This window comes from Periplaneta americana, chromosome 16, assembly GCF_040183065.1.
Source record: "Periplaneta americana isolate PAMFEO1 chromosome 16, P.americana_PAMFEO1_priV1, whole genome shotgun sequence".
Classification (NCBI taxonomy): Eukaryota; Metazoa; Arthropoda; class Insecta; order Blattodea; family Blattidae; genus Periplaneta; species Periplaneta americana.
This window is the reverse complement of record NC_091132.1, coordinates 120214822-120237424: the sequence shown is the minus strand read 5'-3', so window position 1 is coordinate 120237424 and position 22603 is coordinate 120214822. Positions and strand designations below refer to the sequence as shown.

General features: G+C 32.4%; 1 protein-coding gene across 1 annotated transcript in view; it reads right to left on the bottom strand.

Annotated features, from left to right (window-relative positions):
• Positions 1 to 22603, bottom strand: part of m (miniature) — a 540138-nt gene that overhangs the window by 27857 nt on the left and 489678 nt on the right. Inside the window, exon 3 of the mRNA XM_069812940.1 lies at positions 426 to 858. Coding sequence (XP_069669041.1) covers positions 426 to 858 — 433 coding nt within the window. The remainder of the gene's footprint in view (positions 1 to 425; positions 859 to 22603) is intronic.

The following is a 22603-nucleotide window of genomic DNA, read 5'->3' as shown; positions in this document are numbered from 1 at the left end:
GCAGATAAAGCACTGAGTATTTACTCCAGCAGCTATGAAAAAATAAGTATTTTCCCATGCAACATTGAAAGAATTTGCCTGATCACCACTTTTCCGTCTTTTATATTCCTTCATACTGTACTGTAGCAGTAGGTAAGAAACGTGAAACAGTTACTGAGAATACGCACTGCACTCCCCTAGATAGCTGAGTGGTCGTTTCCCTCTTCTCTACCTACAGTAAGTCTATGTCATTCTGACGTATCTTCCTCTCCGATTCGGCGAGCGGTAAACTTAGCTCTCCCGCTCCGAAGGAGCGCGAGCGCTCGTCGAGCGCTGTTTGTGCAGGTATGATTTAGAATAATAGGAAGAGATAAAGACAGGGAATATATGAAAGAGAAAAAGAAAGTACTGAAGATAAGAGAAATGTGTATGTCACAATTTCTTACCCCGGAAGTCCAGCTGAATGACATCGAGGTCCGCAATGACCATCGGAGGCTTGGACGCAGTTTTCTCATAATCGTTGAACCACTCGCATCGGAGTCGTTTTGCCTCGTCCCACACTTCCAGCAGGTCCTTGTCATACTGCACCACGACTGTGTTTTCGTAGAATTGACCATGGAGGTCGGGCTTCGTGCCGCAGCGAGCGTAAGCGATGCGAAAGGAAAAAAACGTCTTGCCGGTGGACGGCGGCACGTAGACGCAGCGCGGGTCTGCATATTGTCCTTTGGAAGAGACGATTCCTTCGAACGGATGCGTGAAAGAGAGATGGACGTCCATGTGATCCTTGCCGCACATTACCTCCAAAGACTGAATTGCCGGCATTCCCTCTGGACGCTCCAGAGGCCAGATGTCGCCGTTGTTCGTCGCTAAACTTGTAGCCTGCAGAAGAAACAACATTGTTAATGAGAATACTATACGCTTGCTTCTATTATCATGGTCACACATGTTCAAATTCAGAAATAGGGGTGAAAGAAATAAAATAATAGCAAACTATCTCTCAGTGAAGTTAATCCACATCAATTAGGTTTGCATGTCTTTATTTTGTGTGCACTTCAAAGTAAAGATGCTCTTGACAGTCGATGACATTACAACTGTAATTGGAATTATTCTATATTTAATATAAATTTAGCTGCAATTTTAATTCTTAAGTAATGTCCATTTAAAACTGAAGAACTATAAAGACTCATATAAGATGGTCATTACAAATTTGTAATTCTTGATTCAATATCCCTTTTAAACTTGAGAGACTATGAAAACATTTACAATGACTATTTAGTTTATATGACGTCATTCCATTTTCGACCAATGAAGTGTAATGAAATTTTTAATTCCAACCAATCACAGTCACACTTTGCGATAATTTTTGCAGATAGATTTATCACTATCAATTTATCGCATGGTCGTTCTTTTGTTAGTCGTTGTCGCCATCTGTTTCCCTGTAAATTGATGATCATGAATACATTAAGATGCAACTACAGGGTTAAATTTTCTTTCAACTTTAAAGCAATGAATACAAGATTGATATTTAATATTAATTAATATATTTACTCAGTGAAGACGACGTTCAAAACGGCGCACCATGCAGACACAAAATCTTCATGCATCTTAATTGAACGTACCTTTTAAACTTGATTATTTCAATATTCTTCCCAGATTGCATGCATACGCGATTGGAATATTGAACTGTGTAGATGCAGTTTTAGTTCCGTTACACACTACAGCGAGAATGCGTTTGTCGAGCTATAAAAAATGCTTTCCTGTAGACTGAGTAACGGTCGAAATAAGACACAGCTGATACTGGTCCTGCTCCCACTGGTAACTTAACCTATAATTGTAGCCTATAAAATTTGTATTTTGTGAATGAAATTAAACAGTTAATAGAAAGTCAGATGTTCAAATTTATGTAACATCATCGCATATCAAACCCATAGACCTTGTATAGTAATATATACAAGCAAAGTCTTTGATCAAACTGCCTTCCGTAAGGAGTAATAAAATTCGTGTTTTAATTATCTATACAGAGATGGCTTCACTGTGTAGCAAAATGTCTCGCTGTGAATACATAAGCATTCTTATATAGCTGTCCCCACACATATTACACAGTTCTTAGTTCTCAGTGTAGTGTGTAATGTAACGATGAAGTACTAAATAAAGTGCGAAATTCTATTTCCACATCTACATCTTCATCTTCTAATTCCATATCCATTGTAGGCTATCTGAAAAAAAAATTATATTCCTTCATTCAGATTTGATAACTGCGTTTTCAACAATTCTTCATGTAATTAATGTATTAATCAGGTTATTGTAATTATATTATAACATTTTAAATTAAGCTATGATTTCAGCAGATAATGAAAATGTATTTATGTTATAATAATAAGAGAAAAGTGCAGTACATGTAATTAACATTGTTAAACATGCATTTCGCTTTTCGCAATTAGCATTACTGAATAATAACATCTAATTTCTTTATTGCAATAATCTATATTCATCTATTTCAACTTCACAATGTCTGAATAGGTTAAGCATTCGTAAATATACAATTATTAACTTTTTTGATCGAATTTTAGGAATATATTATTTACATTTTTATTTTATTCACGAAGTAGCCCTAATAAATGTCACTCGAGGTCTGAGATTTGCCAGATAAATTCACTCGCTTCGCTCGTGGATTTATCGGGAAATCTCAGACCTCTCGTGACATTACTACAGATAATTTAATCTGTATGATAATATTAATTGAGCTATATGATGATGTTATTGATTTTTTATTTTTTAGACCTACAAAATTTTCCGTTATGGTTATTATTTATTATTAACGGAGAAAAATTCATTCCGGCACTGGACATCAAACCCAGGACCTTCAGTTCTACGTACTTAGTGCTGTACTATTCACAGCATCGGATCGAATTCCTCGCTGTAGATTTTGCCTTTTGGCCTACTCCACGTATGTCATTAATCTCATTATATAGAAGAGCACTAATTTATGACTTGGGCGGCCGGGAACCAACGGTTATGTGCTCTTAGATATTTAGATCTATATGATGATTTATATTATAAATTTTTAAGGCTACAGAATTCTCTGTTATGGTTATTATTTAATTAAACTTGCATTTCTTCAATAAATATTTTCTATCATAATATGGCAGACTAATGCTGAAAACTGCAACTACGATTGAAATTCATTATTTAATGTTCCTTTAAATCTACAGAAATTATTCAGCGATGATCGGATGATTTATTGTAATTCTGTATTTTATCTTAATTCAAAATTTGAAAGATGTTGATTGTAAATACTGAATGTCGCCTTTCAATTAAAGAGACTATTGAAAGTCATAAGGTTATAATTACAATGTTATTGAATGTTGCTTTTAAAGTATATTATTCAGAGACCATAACTGATTGTAATTATTAAACTTAAACTACCAGTCTGTTCAGAGAAGATAAGGTGCTAGTTACTAAGGTTGGATAAAAAGTAATGGCAACAGTTCGATATTTCTGACATGGCTTTATTCGCAGGGGTACAACATTTACGTACCTTCTATATAGTCGCCCCCTTATTTATTACCTTTTGCCAAATGTTTGGAAGGCATCGTACACCATCAGCGCGTCCATCTTTGTTGATGTTCCGTATTGACCGCCCTATAGCACGGATAAGTTCATCTCTGGTATTGTACCGGGTCCCTCGCAGTGGTTCTTTCACTTTGGTGAAAAGATCGTAATCGCATGGATTCATATCGTGTGAGTACGGTGGATGTTCCGGAATCTCCCATTGCCAGCGGCGCAAGGCAAGCGGTGTGACTCCTTGCATTATCATGAAGAATGATGGGATTCTGTACCACAAAGTGTCATCGTTTTCTCCTGAGGGCTGGACGAAGATGATGCTGCAGGAACCTGCAGTAGTAGTCCGCGTTTGGCGTCTGCCTTGGAGGTACAGCGTGGTGCAGTATTACCCCATCAATGTCATACGCCACAATGAACATCACCTTCACAGCACTTTGTGTAGGGCGCACTTTTTTCGGTCGAGAAGAACCTGGATGCTTCCATTCATTTGATTGACGTTTCAAGTTCGGTTGGTTCCTATGAGCGAGCCCAGGTTTCGTCCATAGCGACGATTCGTCCAAGAAAGTCGTCAACAAGGCCTGTGCGACTGCATAGAGGTGCCATTGTCAAACCTCGGAAATTTCATGGGGTATCCAACGCCCTGTAATTTTGCGGTAACCCAGAATGTCTTGCAGAATGTGGAGCACTGTTTTGTGACATACTCGGACTTCCGCTGCTAACTCACGCGCAGTCCATCGGCGATCAGCACCCAACAGGGAAGCAAGGAGTTGAACTGTGTTGTCCTCCACGCGGGATCGTCCTGTACGGAGGTTGTCCTGAACGGCATCCCTGCCTTCCCGGAATGCTTTAACCCATCGTGCCACTGTGCGATACTGCAACGCTGCATCGGCACATGTTTCACGCAGTCACTGAAAACATTCTTGTGCACTACGACTTCGTGTCGATTCAATTTTGATCCAGGAACGTTGCTCTAGTTCTGTAAACGTGGTATTAGGGCGCTCGCACTATCCCTATGAAAGTCAACGTTCTACACACTGCAATAGATTGACAGAGTACTGTCACCGCTGGCTGCACTAACTCATCCAACAGTCCTTGTTCATGTCCACGCAGCTGGCAGCTCTCGAACGTACCATCGTCACGTGACAGCAGTGTTGCCATAAATTTTTATCCAACCTATAATTATTTAATACTGCCTTTAAACTATAGAGACATTTCTGAGAGAGTAAATGATAATTGTAATTATTGAATGTCACATTTAAAGCACAAAACTATTTACAGACGATTATTGATAAAAACAATTATTTCACTTAATGTTACTTTCAAACTAGGGACTATTCAGAGACGGTAACTAATAATTGTAATTATTGAACATTATAATTTTAAAATATCCTACAAGATACTGAGAGAGGATAACCCACAATTTGTAATTATTCAATGTTCTTTTTAAACAACAAACCTATTCAGAGACTATAACTCACAATTTATAAATATTGAATGTAGTTTTAAGCTTTTAAACTACAAAGCTATTCAGGGAAGATATCTCACAATTTCTAATTATTGAATGTAGCTTTTAAACTACAAAGCAATTAAGGGACGATATCTCACAACTTGTAAAAATTGAATGTAGTTTTCAGCTTTAAAACTAAAAAGCCATTCAGGGAAGATATCTCACAATTTCCAATTATTGAATGTGGCTTTTAAACTACAAAGCAAATAATAGACGATATATCACAATTAGTAAATATTGAATGTAGTTTTTAAACTACAAGGCTATTCAGAGACGATATCTCACAATTTGTAATTATTGAATGACGCTTTTAAGCTTATAAACTACAAACTATTCAGGGACGATATCTCACAATTTGTAATTATGTTGAATGTAGCTTTTAAACTACAAGGCAATTCAGAAACGATATCTCACAATAGTAATTATTGAATGTAGCTTTTAAGCTATTAAACTACAAAGCTATTCAGGGACGATCTCACAATTTGTAATACTTGAATGTAGCTTTTAAACTACAAGGCTATTCAGAGACGATATCTGACAATATGTAATTATTGAATGTAGGTTTTAAACTACAAGACTATTAGACCATTCAGTGACGATATCTCACACATTGTAATTATTGAATGTAGCTTTTAAGCTTTTAAAACTACTAAGCAATTAAGGGACGATATCTCACAATTTGTAATTATGTTGAATGTGACTATATCTCACACATTGTAATTATTGTATGTAGCTTTTAAGCTTTTAAACTACTAAGCAATAAAGGGACAATATCTCACAATTTGTAATTATGTTGAATGTAGCTTTTAAACTACAAGGCTATTCACAAACGATATCTCACACTTAGTAATTATTGAATGTAGCTTTCAAACTACAAAGGTATTCAGGGACGATTTCACAATAATGAAATTATTGAATGTAGCTTTTAAACTACAAGGATATTCAGAGACGATAACTCACAATTTGTAATTATTGAATGTAGCTTTTAAACTACAAGGCTATTCAGAGACGATAACTCACAATTAGTAATTAATGAATGTAGCTTTTAAACTACAAAGGTATTCAGGGACGATTTCACAATATGTAATTATTGAATGTAGCTTTTAAACTACAAGGCTATTCAGAGACAATAACTCACAATTTGTAATTATTGAATGTAGCTTTTAAACTACATGGCTATTCAGAGACGATAACTCACAATTTGTAATTATTGAATGTAGCTTTTAAACTACAAGGCTATTCAGAGACGATAAGTCATAATTTGTAATTATTGAATGTTGCTTCTAGACTAAAAGGCTATTGAGAGACGATAACTCAAAATTTGTAATTATGGAATGTAGCTTTTAAACTACAAGGCTATTCAGAGACGATAACTCACAATTTGTAATTATTGGATGTAACTCTTAAGCTTTTCAACTGCAAAGCAATTAAGGGACGATGTCTCACAATTTCTAATTACTGAATTTAGCTTTTAAGATTTAAACTACAAAGCTATTCAAGGACGATATCTCAGAATTTGTAATTATTCAATGTAGCTTTTAAACTACTAGGATATTCAGAGACGATATCTCACAATTTGTAATTATTCATTGTAGATTTTAAGCTTATAAACTACAAAGCTATTCAGGAAGATTTCTCACAATATGTAATTATAGAATGTAGTTTTTAAACTACAAGGTTATTCAGAGATGATATCTCACAATTTGTAATTTTTGAATGTAGCTTTTAAGCTTTAAAACTAAAAAGATATTCACGGACGATATCTCACAATTTGTAATTATTAAATGTTTTTAAACTTAAAAGCTACCCAGAGAAGACAACTCACAATTTGTAATTATTGAATGTCACTATTAAACTACAAGGCTATACAGAGACGATATCTCACAATTTGTAATAATTGAATGTAGTTTTTAAGCTTTTAAACTAAATAGCTCTGCAGGGAAGACATCTCACAATTTGTAATTATTGAATGTAACTATTAAACTACAAGGCTATTCAGAGACGATTTCCCTCAATTTTCAATTATTGAACGTAGCATTTGAGCTTTTAGACTGAAAACCTAATCAGGGAAGATGTCTCAAAATTTGTAATTATTGAATGTAGCTTTTAAACTACAAAGCTATTCAGGGACGATTTCTCACAATTTGTAATTATTGATTGTAGCTTTCAAACTACAAGGCTATTCAGAGACGATATCCCACAATTTGTAATTATTGAATGTTGCTTTTAAACTACAAGGATATTCAGAAACAATATCACACAATTGGTACTTATTTAATGTAGCCTTTAAGCTTTTAAACTACAAAGCTATTCAGGTCGATATCTCACAATATGTAATTATTGAATGTTACGTCTAAACTAGAAGGATATTCAGAAACACAGTTTGTAATTATTTAATGTAGCCTTTAAGCTTTTAAACTACAAGGCTATTCAGAGACGATAACTCACAATTTGTAATTATTGGATGTAACTCTTAAGCTTTTCAACTGCAAAGCAATTAAGGGACGATGTCTCACAATTTCTAATTACTGAATTTAGCTTTTAAGATTTAAACTACAAAGCTATTCAAGGACGATATCTCAGAATTTGTAATTATTCAATGTAGCTTTTAAACTACAAGGCTATTCAGAGACGATAACCCACAATTTGTAATTATTGAATTTTGCTTCTAAAGTACAAGGCTATTCAGAGACGATAACTCACAATTTGTAATTATTGTATGTTGCTTCTAAACTACAAGGCTATTCAGAGACGATAACTCAAAATTTGCAATTATTTAATGTAGCTTTTAAACTACAAGGCTATTCAGAGACGACAACTCACAATTTGTAATTATTCAATGTAGATTTTAAGCTTTTCAACTACAAAGCAATTAAGGGACGATATCTCACAATTTGTAATTATTGAATGCAGTTTTTTTTTAAATACAAGGCTATTCAGAGACGATATTTCACAATTTGTAATTATTGAAAGTAGCTTTTAATATTTAAACTACATAGCTGTTCAGGAACGATATCTCAGAATTTGTAATTATTCAATGTAGCTTTTAAACTACTAGGATATTCAGAGACGATATCTCACAATTTGTAATTATCCAATGTAGATTTTAAGCTTATAAACTACAAAGCTATTCAGGACGATTTCTCACAGTATGTAATTATTGAATGTAATTTTTAAACTAGAAGGCTATTCAGAGGCGATATCTCACAATTTGTAATTATTGAATGTAGCTTTTAAGCTTTAAAACTAAAAAGATATTCAAGGACGATATCTCACAATTTGTAATTATTGAATGTAACTTTTAAGCTTTTAAACTAAAAATCTATCCAGGGAAGACATCTCACATTTTATAAATATAGAATGTAACTTTTAAATTACAAGGCTATTCAGAGACGATATCTCACAATTTTCAATTATTGAATGTGGCATTTAAGCTTTTAAACTAAAAAGCTATTCAGGGAAGATATCTCCAAATTTGTAATAATTGAATGTAGTTTTTAATCTACAAGTGTATTCAAAAACAATATCCCACAATTAGTAATTATTGAATATGGATTTTAAGCTTTTAAACTACAAAGCTGTTCAGGGACGATATCTCACAATGTAATAGGGGGGGTCCCAGAAAAAGGTCCTAAATTCGATATGGCTAATTGAGATACATGCAATCTAAGATCTTTAAACGCACCTGAATAAAATGTTATACACGCACGCAGCCATGTCCTGCAGGTATGTACAGTGCAATCAAAACAATATTTCACTACAGTAATTAGCGAATTATTCACTACATTTTAAACCGATGTTCCGAAGTATGACGCATAAATCTATCTGCCATTCTTCCGGCAAAGCCCTCAATTATTGATGTAGCTTTTAAACTACAAGGTTTATTCATAGACGATATCTCACAGTTTGTAATTACTGAATCCTGCTTTTTTAACCTTTTAGAATACAAAGCTATTCAGGGACGATATGTCACAATTTGTAATTATTGATTGTAGGTTTTAAACTACAAAGCTATTCAGGGACGATTTCTCACAATTTGTAATTATTGATTGTAGCTTTTAAACTACAAGGCTATTCAGAGACGATATCTCAAAATTTGTAATTATTGAATGTAGCTATTAAACTACAAGGCTATTCAGAGACGATAACTCACAATTTGTAATTATTGAATGTTGCTTCTAAACTACAAGGCTATTCAGAGACTATAACTCACAATTTGTAATTATTGAATGTTTCTTCTAAACTACAAGGCTATTCAGAGACGATAACTCAAAATTTGTAATTATTGAATGTAGCTTTTAAACTACAAGGCTATTCAGAGACGACAACTCACAATTTGTAATTATTCAATGTAGATTTTAAACTTTTCAACTACTAAGCAATTAAGGGACGATATCTCACAATTTGTAATTATTGAATGCAGTTTTTTTTAAATACAAGGCTATTCAGAGACGATATTTCACAATTTGTAATTATTGAAAGTAGCTTTTAATATTTAAACTACATAGCTGTTCAGGAACGATATCTCAGAATTTGTAATTATTCAATGTAGCTTTTAAACTACTAGGATATTCAGAGACGATATCTCACAATTTGTAATTATCCAATGTAGATTTTAAGCTTATAAACTACAAAGCTATTCAGGACGATTTCTCACAGTATGTAATTATTGAATGTAGTTTTTAAACTACGAGGCTATTCAGAGACGATATCTCACAATTTGTAATTATTGAATGTAACTTTTAAGCTTTTAAACTAAAAATCTATCCAGGGACGACATCTCACATTTTGTAAATACAGAATGTAACTTTTAAATTACAAGGCTATTCAGAGACGATATCTCACAATTTTCAATTATTGAATGTAGCATTTAAGCTTTTAAACTAAAAAGCTATTCAGGGAAGATATCTCAAAATTTGTAATTATTGAATGTAGCTTTTAAACTACAAAGCTAAACAGGGACGATTTCTCACAATTCGTAATTATTGAATGTAGCTTTTAAACTATTCGGCTATTTGGAGACATTAACTCAAAATTTGTAATTATCGAATGGAACTTTTAAACTACAAGGCTATTTAGCGAGAACTCATATTTTATAAATATTGAATTAGCTTTTAAACTACAAGACTATACAGAGATAACTCACTACTTGTAATTATCCTATGTGGCTTTTAAACTACAATGCTATTCATAAAAGGAAACTCACAATTTGTAATTATCGAATGTAGTTTTTAAGCTTTACAACTACAAAGCTACTCAGGGACGATATCTACCAATTTCTAATTATTGAATGTAGCTTTTAAATTACAAGGCTATTCAAAAACGATAGCTCACAATTTGTAATTATTTAATGTAGTTGTTAAGCTTTTAAACTTCAAAGCTATTCAGAGACGATATCTCACAATTTGTAATTAATGAATGTAGTTTTTAAACTACGAGGATATTCAGAGACGCTATCCCACAATTTGTAATTATTCATTGTAGATTTTGAGGTTATAAACTACAAAGTTATATAGGAAGATTTCTCACAATATGTAATAATTGAATGTAGTTTTTAAACTACAAGGTTTTTCAGAGACGATATCTCACAATTTGTAATTATTGAATGTAGCTTTTAAGCTTTAAAACCCAAAAGATATTCAAGGACGATATCGCACAATTTGTAATTATTGAATGTTTTTAAACTAAAAAGCTACCCAGGGAAGACATCTCAAAATTTGTAAATATAGAATTAACTTTTAAATTACAAGGCTACTCAGAGACGATATCTCACAATTTGTAATAATTGAATGTAGTTTTTAAGCTTTTAAACTAAAAAGCTCTCCAGGGAAGACATCTCACAATTTGTAATTATTGAATGTAACTATTAAACTACAAGGCTATTCAAAGACGATATCTCTCAATTTTCAATTATTGAACGTAGCATTTAAGGTTTTAGACTAAAAAGCTATTCAGGGAAGATATCTCAAAATTTGTAATTATTGAATTTAGCTTTTGAACTACAAAGCTATTCAGAGACGAATTCTCACAATTTGTAATTATTGATTGTAGCTTTTAAACTACAAGGCTCTTCAGAGACGATAACTCAAAATTTGTAATTATAGAATGTAGCTATTAAACTACAAGGCTATTCAGAAACGATAACTCACAGTTTGTAATTATTGAATGTTGCTTCTAAACTACAAGGCTATTCAGAGACCATAACTCACAATTTGTAATTATTGAATGTTGCTTCGAAATTACAAGGCTATTCAGAGACAACTCGCAATTAGTAATTATTCAATGTAGCTTTTAAGCTTTTCAACTACAACGCAATTAAGGGACGATATCTCACAATTTGTAATTATTGAATGTAGTTTTTTTAAACTACAAGGCTATTCAGAGACGATATTTCACAATTTGTAATTATTGAATATAGTTTTTAATATTTAAACTACATAGCTATTCACGAACGATATCTCAGAATTTGTAATTATTCAATGTAGCTTTTAAACTACTAGGATATTCAGAGACGATATCTCACAATTTGTAATGATCCAATGTAGATTTTAAGCTTATAAACTGCAAAGCTATTCAGGACGATTTCTCACAATATGTAATTATTGTATGTAGTTTTTAAACGACAAGGCTATTCAGAGACCATAACTCACAATTTGTAATTATTGAATGTTGCTTCGAAATTACAAGGCTATTCAGAGACAACTCACAATTTGTAATTATTCAATGTAGCTTTTAAGCTTTTCAACTACAACGCAATTAAGGGACGATATCTCACAATTTGTAATTATTGAATGTAGTTTTTTTAAACTACAAGGCTATTCAGAGACGATATTTCACAATTTGTAATTATTGAATATAGTTTTTAATATTTAAACTACATAGCTATTCACGAACGATATCTCAGAATTTGTAATTATTCAATGTAGCTTTTAAACTACTGGGATATTCATAGACGATATCTCACAATTTGTAATGATCCAATGTAGATTTTAAGCTTATAAACTGCAAAGCTATTCAGGACGATTTCTCACAATATGTAATTATTGTATGTAGTTTTTAAACGACAAGGCTATTCAGAGACTATCTCACCATGTGTAATTATTGAATGTAGCTATTAAGCTTTGAAACTAAAAAGATATTCAAGGACAATATCTCACAATTTGTAATTATTGAATGTAACGTTTAAGCTTTTAAACTAAAAATCTATCCAGGGAAGACATCTCACATTTTGTAAATATAGAATATAACTTTTAAATTACAAGGCTATTCAGAGACGATATCTCACAATTTGTAATAATTGAATGTAGTTTTTAAGCTTTTAAACTAAAAATCTCTCCAGGGAAGACATCTCACAATTTGTAATTATTGAATGTAACTATTAAACTACAAGGCTATTCAGAGACGATATGTCTCAAGTTTCAATTATTAAATGCAGCATTTAAGCTTTTAAACTAAAAACCTATTCAGGGAAGATATCTCAAAATTTGTAATTATTGAATGTAGCTTTTAAACTACAAAGCTAATTAGGGACGATTTCTCACAATTCGTAATTATTCAATGTAGCTTTTAAACTACACGGCTATTCGGAGACATTAACTCAAAATTTATAATTAACGAATGAAACTTTTAAACTACAAGGCTATTTAGCGAGAACTCATAATTTATAAATATCGAATTAGCTTTTAAACTACAAGACTATACAGAGATAACTCACTACTTGTAATTATCCTATGTGGCTTTTAAACTACATTGCTATTCATAAAATGAAACTCACAATTTGTAATTATCGAATGTACTTTTTAAGCTTTACAACTACAAAGCTAATCAGGGACGGTATCTAACAATTTCTAATTATTGAATGTAGCTTTTAAATTACAAGGCTATTCAAAAACGATAGCTCACAATTTGTAATTATTGAATGTAGTTTTTAAGCTTTTAAACTACAAAGCTAATCACGGACGATATCTCACAACTTGTAATTATTGAATGTAGCCAGTAGACTAGAAAGCTATTCAGGGATGATATCTCACAATTTGTAATTATTGACTGTAGCTTTTAAACTACATAGCTATTCAGAGACGATATTTCACAATTTGTAATTATTGTATGTAGCTTTTAAGCTTTTAAACTACAAAGCTATTGAGGGACTATAACTCACAATTTGTAATTATTTAAAGCGGCCTTTAGACTGGAAATCTATTCAGGGACGATATCCCACAATTTGTAATTATTAAATGTTGCTTTTAAACTACAAGGATATTCAGAAACAATATCACACAATTTGTACTTATTTAATGTAGCTTTTAAGCTTTTAAAGTACAAAGCTATTCAGGTCGATATCTCACAATTTGTAAATATGTAATGTTGCGTCTAAACTAGAAGGATATTCAGAAACGATATCACACAATTTGTTATTATTTAATGTAGCCTCTAAGCTTTTAAACTACAAAGCTATTCAGAGACGATATCTCACAATTTGTAATTATTTACTGTAGCTTTTAAGCTTATAAACTACAAAGCGATTCAGGGAAGATAGGTATCTCACAATATGTATTTATTGAATGTAGCTTTTAAACTACAATGTTAATCAGAGACGATATCTCAAAATTTGTCATTATTGAATGTAGCTTTTAAGCTTTAAATCTATTCATGCACGATATCTCACAATTTGTAATTATGTTGAATGTAGCTTTTAAACTACAAGTCTATTCAAAAACGATATCTCACAATTATTAATTATTGAAAATGGTTTTAAGCTTTTAAGCTACAAAGTTGTTCAGGAACGATATCTCACAATGCAATTGAGGAGGTTCCCGGAAAAAGGGCGTAAACGTGGATATGGCTAATTGAGATACATGCAATCTAAGATCTTTAAACGCACCTGAATAAAATGTTATACACGCAGGCAGCCCTGCCCTGCAGGTATGTACAGTACAATCAAAACAAAATTTCACTACAGTAATTAGCGAATTATTCACTACATTTAAACCGATTTTTCGAAGTATGACGTATAAATCTGTCTGCCATTCTTCCGGCAAAGCCCTCAATTATAGATGTGGCTTTTAAACTACAAGGTTTATTCAGAGACGATATCTCACAGTTTGTAATTACTGAATCTAGTTTTTAACCTTTTACAATACAAAGCTATTCAGGGACGATATCTCACAATTTGTAATTACTGAATGTAGCTTTTAAGCTTTTAAACTACAAAGCTATTCAGGGACGATATCTCACAATATGTAATTGTTGAATGTAGCTTTTAAATTACAAGGCTGTTCAGAGACGATATATCACAATTTATAATTATTGAATGTAGTTTCAAGGCTTTTAAACTACAAAGGTATTCAGGGACGATATCTTACAATTTGTAATTATTGAATGTAGCTTTTAAACTACAAGGCTCTTCAGTGACGATATCTCACAATTTGTAATTATTGAATGTAGCTTTTAAACTACAAAGCAGTTCAGAGACGATATCTCACAATATGTAATTGTAGAATGTAGCTTTTAAACTATAAGGCTGTTCAGAGACGATATCTCACAATTTGTAATTATTGAATGTAGTTTCAAATCTTTTAAACTACAAAGGTATTCAGGGACGATATCTCACAATTTGTAAATATTGAACGTAGCTTTTAAGCTTTTCAACTACAAAGCTATTCAGGGACGATATCTCACAATTTGTAATTATTGAAAGTAGCTTATAAACTACAATGCTATTTAGCGGCAACTCTTAATTTGTAAATATTGAATGTAGCTTTTAAAGTACAAGACTATGCAGAGATAACTCACTATTTGTAATTATCCAATGTGGCTTTTAAACTACAATGCTATTCAGCAAACAAAACTCACAATTTGCAATTATCGAATGTAGATTTCAATCTACAAGTCTATTCATGTACGATGACTCACAATTTGTAATTATTGAATGTAGCTTTTAAACTACAAGACTATTCAGAGATATCTCACTATTTGTAATTATTGAATTTACCTTTCAAACTACAAGGCAGTTCAGGGAAGCTAAGTCAGAATTTTTAATTATTGAATGTTTGTTTCAAACTGCACAGAGGAAAGTTTCCAGATACTGTAATTGGTAATTGTAATTACTGAAATCACTTTTAAAATATTTAGACTATTCAGAGACTGTAAGCGATAATTAAATTATGCATTAATTATTTTTCACTTTTGAATAATTGTAGACTATTCAGAAATTAAGAATAGAGATTGCCCTTTAAAGTATCAGACCTTTCGCAGCCATGATACATTTATAAACGATAACGGGGTAATGGTTATATTGTAATGATAATGGAACCTCTGTGGAGTACAATGTTCTTTTCTCATTATCAGCTCAGATTATTCGTTTGAAAAAATCCAGTTCTCTTTAAGAGAACCCGTCATCTGAATTATATCTGAGAAGTAATCATTATTACATGTCAGTATCATTAAGTTCAATATTACTATCATTATTATCAATATCATTATCATTAGGATTTGCAACAAGCTGAGATTATCGGTCACAAGTATGCTAGATTGAATTAAAATGGAGAACTCTCTGAATGGAGGGATATGCTAAAAATGACTGCGATGGTGGCACCAGTACGTCTTCTCCCTGGTCGCTCTACAGGCATAGCCCACTGTAGGCACTGCAGTGAGTATGAAACTTTACCACATGTGCTTGGGAGTTGCCCACAGGGAGAAGTTCTTAGAATAAAACGTCACAACACCATACGTTCTATGATCGCAGATGCACTTTGATCCAATAATCTAGACGTTCACGAGGAAGTTCACTGTATTGCTGATGGTGGGACCAATCGTAGGATCGGTTTCATAGCTATAAATAGAAATAAACAGACAGCCGAAATAATTGATCCTACAATCAGATTTGAAATCTCAGCCACTCAACCATCTGAAATGAGTGAAGAGAAAAAGAAAATCTAAGAGCCTACGATTCAGTACCTATCGGCGAAATACAACATAGAAAAAATCACAGTTACCGGTCTCTTCTTCGGAGCGAGAGGCACCATTCCGAAAGCCTTTGTAAAGTGGAGGGAAAAATACAAGCTGACGAGAGATCTTCAAGATGTCATCGTCACCACTATAATAAAATTTTCTGTAGCGATATTTCGTCAGCATCTTTATGGTGTAGATTCAATTTAAATTATATTTGGTTCAATATTTTTTCTTATGTCTCAATCAATTTTGTCTGAAACATGTTTACATAATTTTTCATTTTAAATGTTATTGTGATCTATTCTGTGTCGCAGGGCAAACCCAAAATACTGGGTCAGAACAATAAATTAAAATTTGACTAGTATGGATTTAGGCGATCTCTTAAAATATCACAAGACAGAGAAGACAAGAATCGCACATTCAGTTAATAATTACCTTTGAGAAATCGAACCTCATACCTCTTAAATTGTAACCGGATACTCTACGTACCGAGCCGAGCTAAGTTCTTCTCGAAACATGAAAGCATACACGTAAAATACATAAGTTCTATCCATATACTGTTCTCATTTCAAAATCAAATAACGAAGCTTATGAACATGTTTTCGTACACAACCAACGGCCGCCGAAATTGAAACGCCTGGTTGGAGGTGATTATTTTTTCCATTAACGTTGGTAAGCGCTTGACGACAGTCTAATTAATTCACGGGTTCCTGAATGCGCTGTGTGTACTCTTATGACACTCCCTGGTGTTTAACATTCAGTCAGAGGGCATCATGCTTTAAACAAACATCAGGGTTGTCCTAGTAGGTGAACGCTCTCATTAAGAGAACACGTGCGATACGAGCTGCGAAACTCCTTGAAGGTTAGACAACACATTTGACTCCATTCGTATACAGCAATTCTACATTTTGTATTGTATTATATTGTATTTTATGCTCGACCATGCCGAAATGTAGTAATTATACACCTGGTACCAGTCCTTTAATGCATGTCATTAAAATACACCTACTCATTAAAGTACATGTGTTTTCAGCCAATGACAAGTCAGCTTTGTACCGTTATAAAACCGCAAAGATCGATTATTCTCGGATATGCAATCGAAAGAGATTTAGCGAAAAGTCACTGAGGCTGGAAATCCAATACTGTCGCAGAAGGTTATGTTCTGTTACTATAATAATTAGCGTTAATTGTAAATAATATTCAAATAAATTCAATTCGTCATCTCGTTTTTCAATGTCGAATTCAATAATCAAGGTTATACCAAGTTTAACGGGATTACATCAAGGTCAATGACATTATTGTTCCTCGGAAAAAATCTATACTTTCGCGTCTGCGCACATCTCACAATTCACGACCTAGAACAAGGTCGCTTCCGATCTTGTCAGATACAAATAAAATGTATACATCTGAATAATTTCAAGTTAGAAATATGGTCGAGCATAAAAAGTCGTATGAAACTCGCCTATATTGGTAATTAAGAAGCTCGTATGAAAATTATGAAACTCGCTTGCGCTCGTTTCATAAACATCCATACTCGCTTCTTAATTACTATCATTATAGGCTTGTTGCATAATGTACTATATTAACATTCCATGGTATTCATACATTGCTTCACAGCTAGAATATGGAACAGGTCAAAAAACTTAATACTATTATAAAGTCTTAATTTATAGTCACAGTCTAGGTGAAATATATATGGACGAGATTTACAATATAGTCTACTAGTACAACACAAAGTTTTAGTATCAATTTCATGAAGCGTTATTGAATGTCATGAATTCACCTACAGAATAGAAGGCGTGAGAAATTAGGTACTTCTTTAATTTGGCTCTAAATAATCTTATGTTTTGAGTTTCATTTTTTATATCGATAGGGAGGTATTAAAAATTTTTACTGCCATATAACGGACTCCTTTTTGATAGCATGATAGACTTGCCGATGGAGTATGAAAGTCATTTTTTTGACGTGTATTTATGCTATGAACTGTTGAATTAACTACAAAGTTTTCACGATTACATACGAGGAAGATTATTACTGGAAAGATATACTGACAAGCCATGGGCATTATTTGTAGTTTTTTAAAAAATAGTCCTATAAGGTTCCCTAGATTTGGCACCTACTATTATCCTAATTTTATTACTCTTTTTTTGTAATATGAATATACTGTTACTATCTGTGGAATTTCCCCAGAATATTATTTCGAAACTCATTACCGAGTGAAAGTATGTAAAGTACATTGTTTTTAAGTACTGATATTTACTATCTTTTGCATAGATCTAATAGCAAAACATGCTGAATTTGGTTTGGGGGTAATTTCTTTAATATGAGTTTTCCAATTTAACACATTATCGAGTTTTAAGCCAAGAAATGTGGTTGTTGTTGTTGTTTCTAATAGGGATCTATTGTTAATTATTGCGCTAAAAATTTGCGAGGTTGAATTTGGACAGGATCTAAATTGAATTATGTTAGTTTTGTTACAATTTAATACTAATTTATTGACTGAGAACCATTCACATATTTTGAAGATAATTTCCTCTGTTGAAGATTGGAATGTGTTGGAGTTATTGGCTGTAATTACTATACTTGTTTCATCTGCAAATAATATGGGATGACCTACATCTTTCATTAGGGGGGCAAGATCATTTATGAACACTGGAAAAAGTAGGGGATCTAATATTGATACTTGAGGAATTCCATTATTAATAGTTCCCCATGCCGAGGCAGATTTCATAGTTGTATTGATTTCGACTTTGTTTCCTATCTATGAGATATGAGTAAAACCATTGGTGTATAACATCTTTAATTTCATAATAATGCAATTTATCTGGCAGCATTTTATGATTTATACAGTTGTTTCGGTGACACAATTTAAACTTGTAGTTGTCGCCATACTTCTTGTCTTTATCAACAAGTTGTTATTCTTCTTGCTTTACCCTTCGCATTCTTTTCACATGTTATTTGCGATCATGATCGTATTACTTACTATCCTCCTTTCTCTTCTTTCTTCTCTTTCTTTTCATATCTTCGTATTTTTCTCTCGACCATTTTATTTTATTTTTCCTTTATTTCCTTTTCCTTTCACTTCTTTTTGTGTCGTCATTCGTTTTCTTCTCTATCATTATCATCACCTTCATAACAACCAGAGTGCTGCATTGGAGTTAAATCGCTTGCTTGAACTCGGTCGAATGTCTCACACTCGAGCGAGATAAGATCAGTCGTGATACTCTCGTAATAAATAGAAGCACAGTACAAGGTCATCTCACCGACATGTCTTATCTTGTATGGAAGGTGACAGATAAGATACACAAGTTTTGCTCACACGGTAAAAATAAGGCTTTATTTTCTGCGTTTATGACAAACGTTTAATGGAACGTACCAAAACAGTAACATGAAGTTATAAATAAAATAGTATGAAAAACTTCGATATACAGTTATTATTGCTAATTAATAATTAGTCAATATTTGATTTACCACATATATATGATAGGTCTATACATAGTGTTCCGCCTATATACTGCGACAATATAGAAACGTTTTATAAAATATTATTATAGAGCAGTAGATTAATAACAATATTAGTACAGAGATAACGTCACAGAAAATATAATAAAACGAATAATCATGCTGCACAACTGTTACAGACGTAAAGATTGATACACTAATTATTTGAGATGATTATTATTATTATTATTATTATTATTATTATTATTATTATTATTATTATTATTATTATTACTAGAAAACTTGATACATGTCTTGCATTATCGTGATTGTGTTCTCCGTTTATAATAATTACATTTACATCCAATAACATGTATCAGATGTGGCAGAAACGAAATCACTCCTGTGTGGCGGGGGTGGGGACATTTGCCTACAACATTTATATTACATTTTAAAGCAAGTTTTGTAGTTGTACTATGGAGAGGTTATTTAAACACTGCAAAGTTTTGAAATGATAAACATCTATGATGTTACGACACAGTTCATCACTGTAACAAGAACGAATGTCTAACGCTCGGCTTATACCGTTCGAGGATTTATCGCAATTTTACCCATCATGCATGTGCGCTACCTATCGGAGTATGCTATGAACTACTTGGTGCTCGAGCGAAAACGTCCGATGCAGACCTCTGATAACAACTATAATTTTTTACAATTTTTCATCTCTTCTTTTTTCCTTCTTTCCTTCCAGATGACTTTTCTATATCAATATTTATGATAATGGTAATTAGTAATACTATTTAGAAGAACCGATCACATATGAGCAAAAATAGTTACGGACTACATTATTGAGAAGCCTAGTATTAAAGATGGACATGAGCCATTTCTTATTATTTGTCAGTACAGCCATATTTTTGTTTCATTATGTTAACTTCTAGTATAGGATATGAAAATTTATGTGTCATATTAGTAACTTTATTTACGAAACAATTCAGGTCTTTACTGAAAAATATTAGTTTAAAAACACTTTAAGAAGAAACATGCAACGACAAAATAAGAGATGAATGAAAATAAAAATCGTTAGAAATATCAAAATTTATGAAGGCGTAACAAACAGGATTGATTTCAACCTTGAAGTTCACAATAACGATGACGATGATAATAATAATAATAATAATAATAATAATAATAATAATAATAATAATAATAATAATAATAATAATATTCTTTCTTTCTAATCTCTCTCTCTTCACTTCATAAATAAGATCATTACTTTCTATTCTTCTAGTACTCATTTCTTCTTCATGCATTGTTTGTTTCGTATTATTCTTTGGCCGTCTAGACTTCTATTGCAATATTTTCGGAACTGTGAATTAATTAAAATACTCTATTAAAGAAATTCATCGTCATCTTTCTTATAAAAGATGTTGGGTCTAAAACCATTAAGGTCTGTTCCTACTGATCAAAAGAAGTTCTTAATCTTTCCAACACAGCCTCGGTCTTCCCAGATATCGGCGACCGACCGCAATCTAGTCTTACTAATTTACTTGTGTGAAATAGCACTAATATTATTTTTTGTAATTTCGAAAGAAGTACTAAAATTTCGACAAACACTTCGGATAGTATTACTTGTAGTGAAATATTTTCTTTAAGCATAATTTGCCATAATTTACCACGATTCATACTGTCGGATGCTTTTTCGGAATCGACGAACAATAGATAAGTAGGGAAATTAAATTCGCTTGTTATTTTAGAATTTGTTTCATTGTGAAGATGGCATCCGTGGTGCTTCTATTTTTTCTAAATCCACATTACTCATTTTCTAATTGGTTTTGACATGAGCCAGCAACACTACAATGAAGAAGTGAACACAATCAAATACATAGCACAAGAAAATGGTTACAATCCAAACATAATAGATAGCATCATAAGGAAGACAAAACAAAAACTTAACACAAAAACACACAAAATACAACACAAACACAAGAACACAAGAAATACATCACACTAACATACGAAAACAAAAACACACACAAGATCGCATCCTCATTCGGAAAACAGAAATACGACATAGCATACAGAACAGAAAACACACTACAAAGACATCTCAACACACAAACAACACAAACAAATAAATACAACCACACAGGCGTATACAAACTCACATGCAATAGTTGCGACAGTTTCTACATTGGACAGACAGGCAGATCATTCCAAACTCGACACAAAGAACACATTAAAGCAATAACCAGAGGATACAATACATCTACATATGCCGAACACATAACTAATGCTAACCACACATACAATAACATAAATACAGACATGGAAATCCTACACGTACAACCCAAAAACCAAAAACTCAACACACTAGAACAATATGAAATATACAGACACACTAAAACACACCCTAATCAAATTCTCAACACAAAGATAAATTTCAGAACATACACACTATTTGACACAACTCTTCATCACATGAACGCACCCACCCAACAGGCAGCGAAGTTGAGATAGCGCCGAGATCTAATAGGCTCTGAGAATGGTGTCAAGTAGCACCAAAACAGCTGTAAGCCACACACGCTTACATAATTAACACGAGTAAGATCGCCATTTAATCAATTATTTATATTCAAGTGTTAAAAGTAGTGTACTAAAGATTCAACATGTAATATTTTAGTCTCTTTTTAATATATTTGGGTATAATTTTGAAGCAGTTCGGAAAAATGCAATTTCCATATAATTATCTATGAATATGTTATGTCTGAATCTATATTGTTTATGTTAATCACTAAATCACTTTCCCAATATTTAATTTTTTACGCTTATTTAAATATTTTAAGTAACTCTATTTTCAATAAATAACCTCCATATTTAAGTAATTTCACATTTATGCTCTTTCGATTTTCTTTATCTCTCCAATAAAAATTTTACACAGGGACAATGGAGAACAAGAATGCCTTTGTCTAACACAAATTTCACTTTGATTCGCAGAGGTTGTGTTTTCAAAATGTTTGGGTATAATTTTGAAGCAATTGAGAATAATTAAATTCCTCTATAATTATCTCTGTTAGTTTGCATCCTTTTCTGTATATCGTAATCACAAGACCACTCTTCTAAGCTTTTATCATATTTAATTTTCCAAGCGTATTTAACTCCATA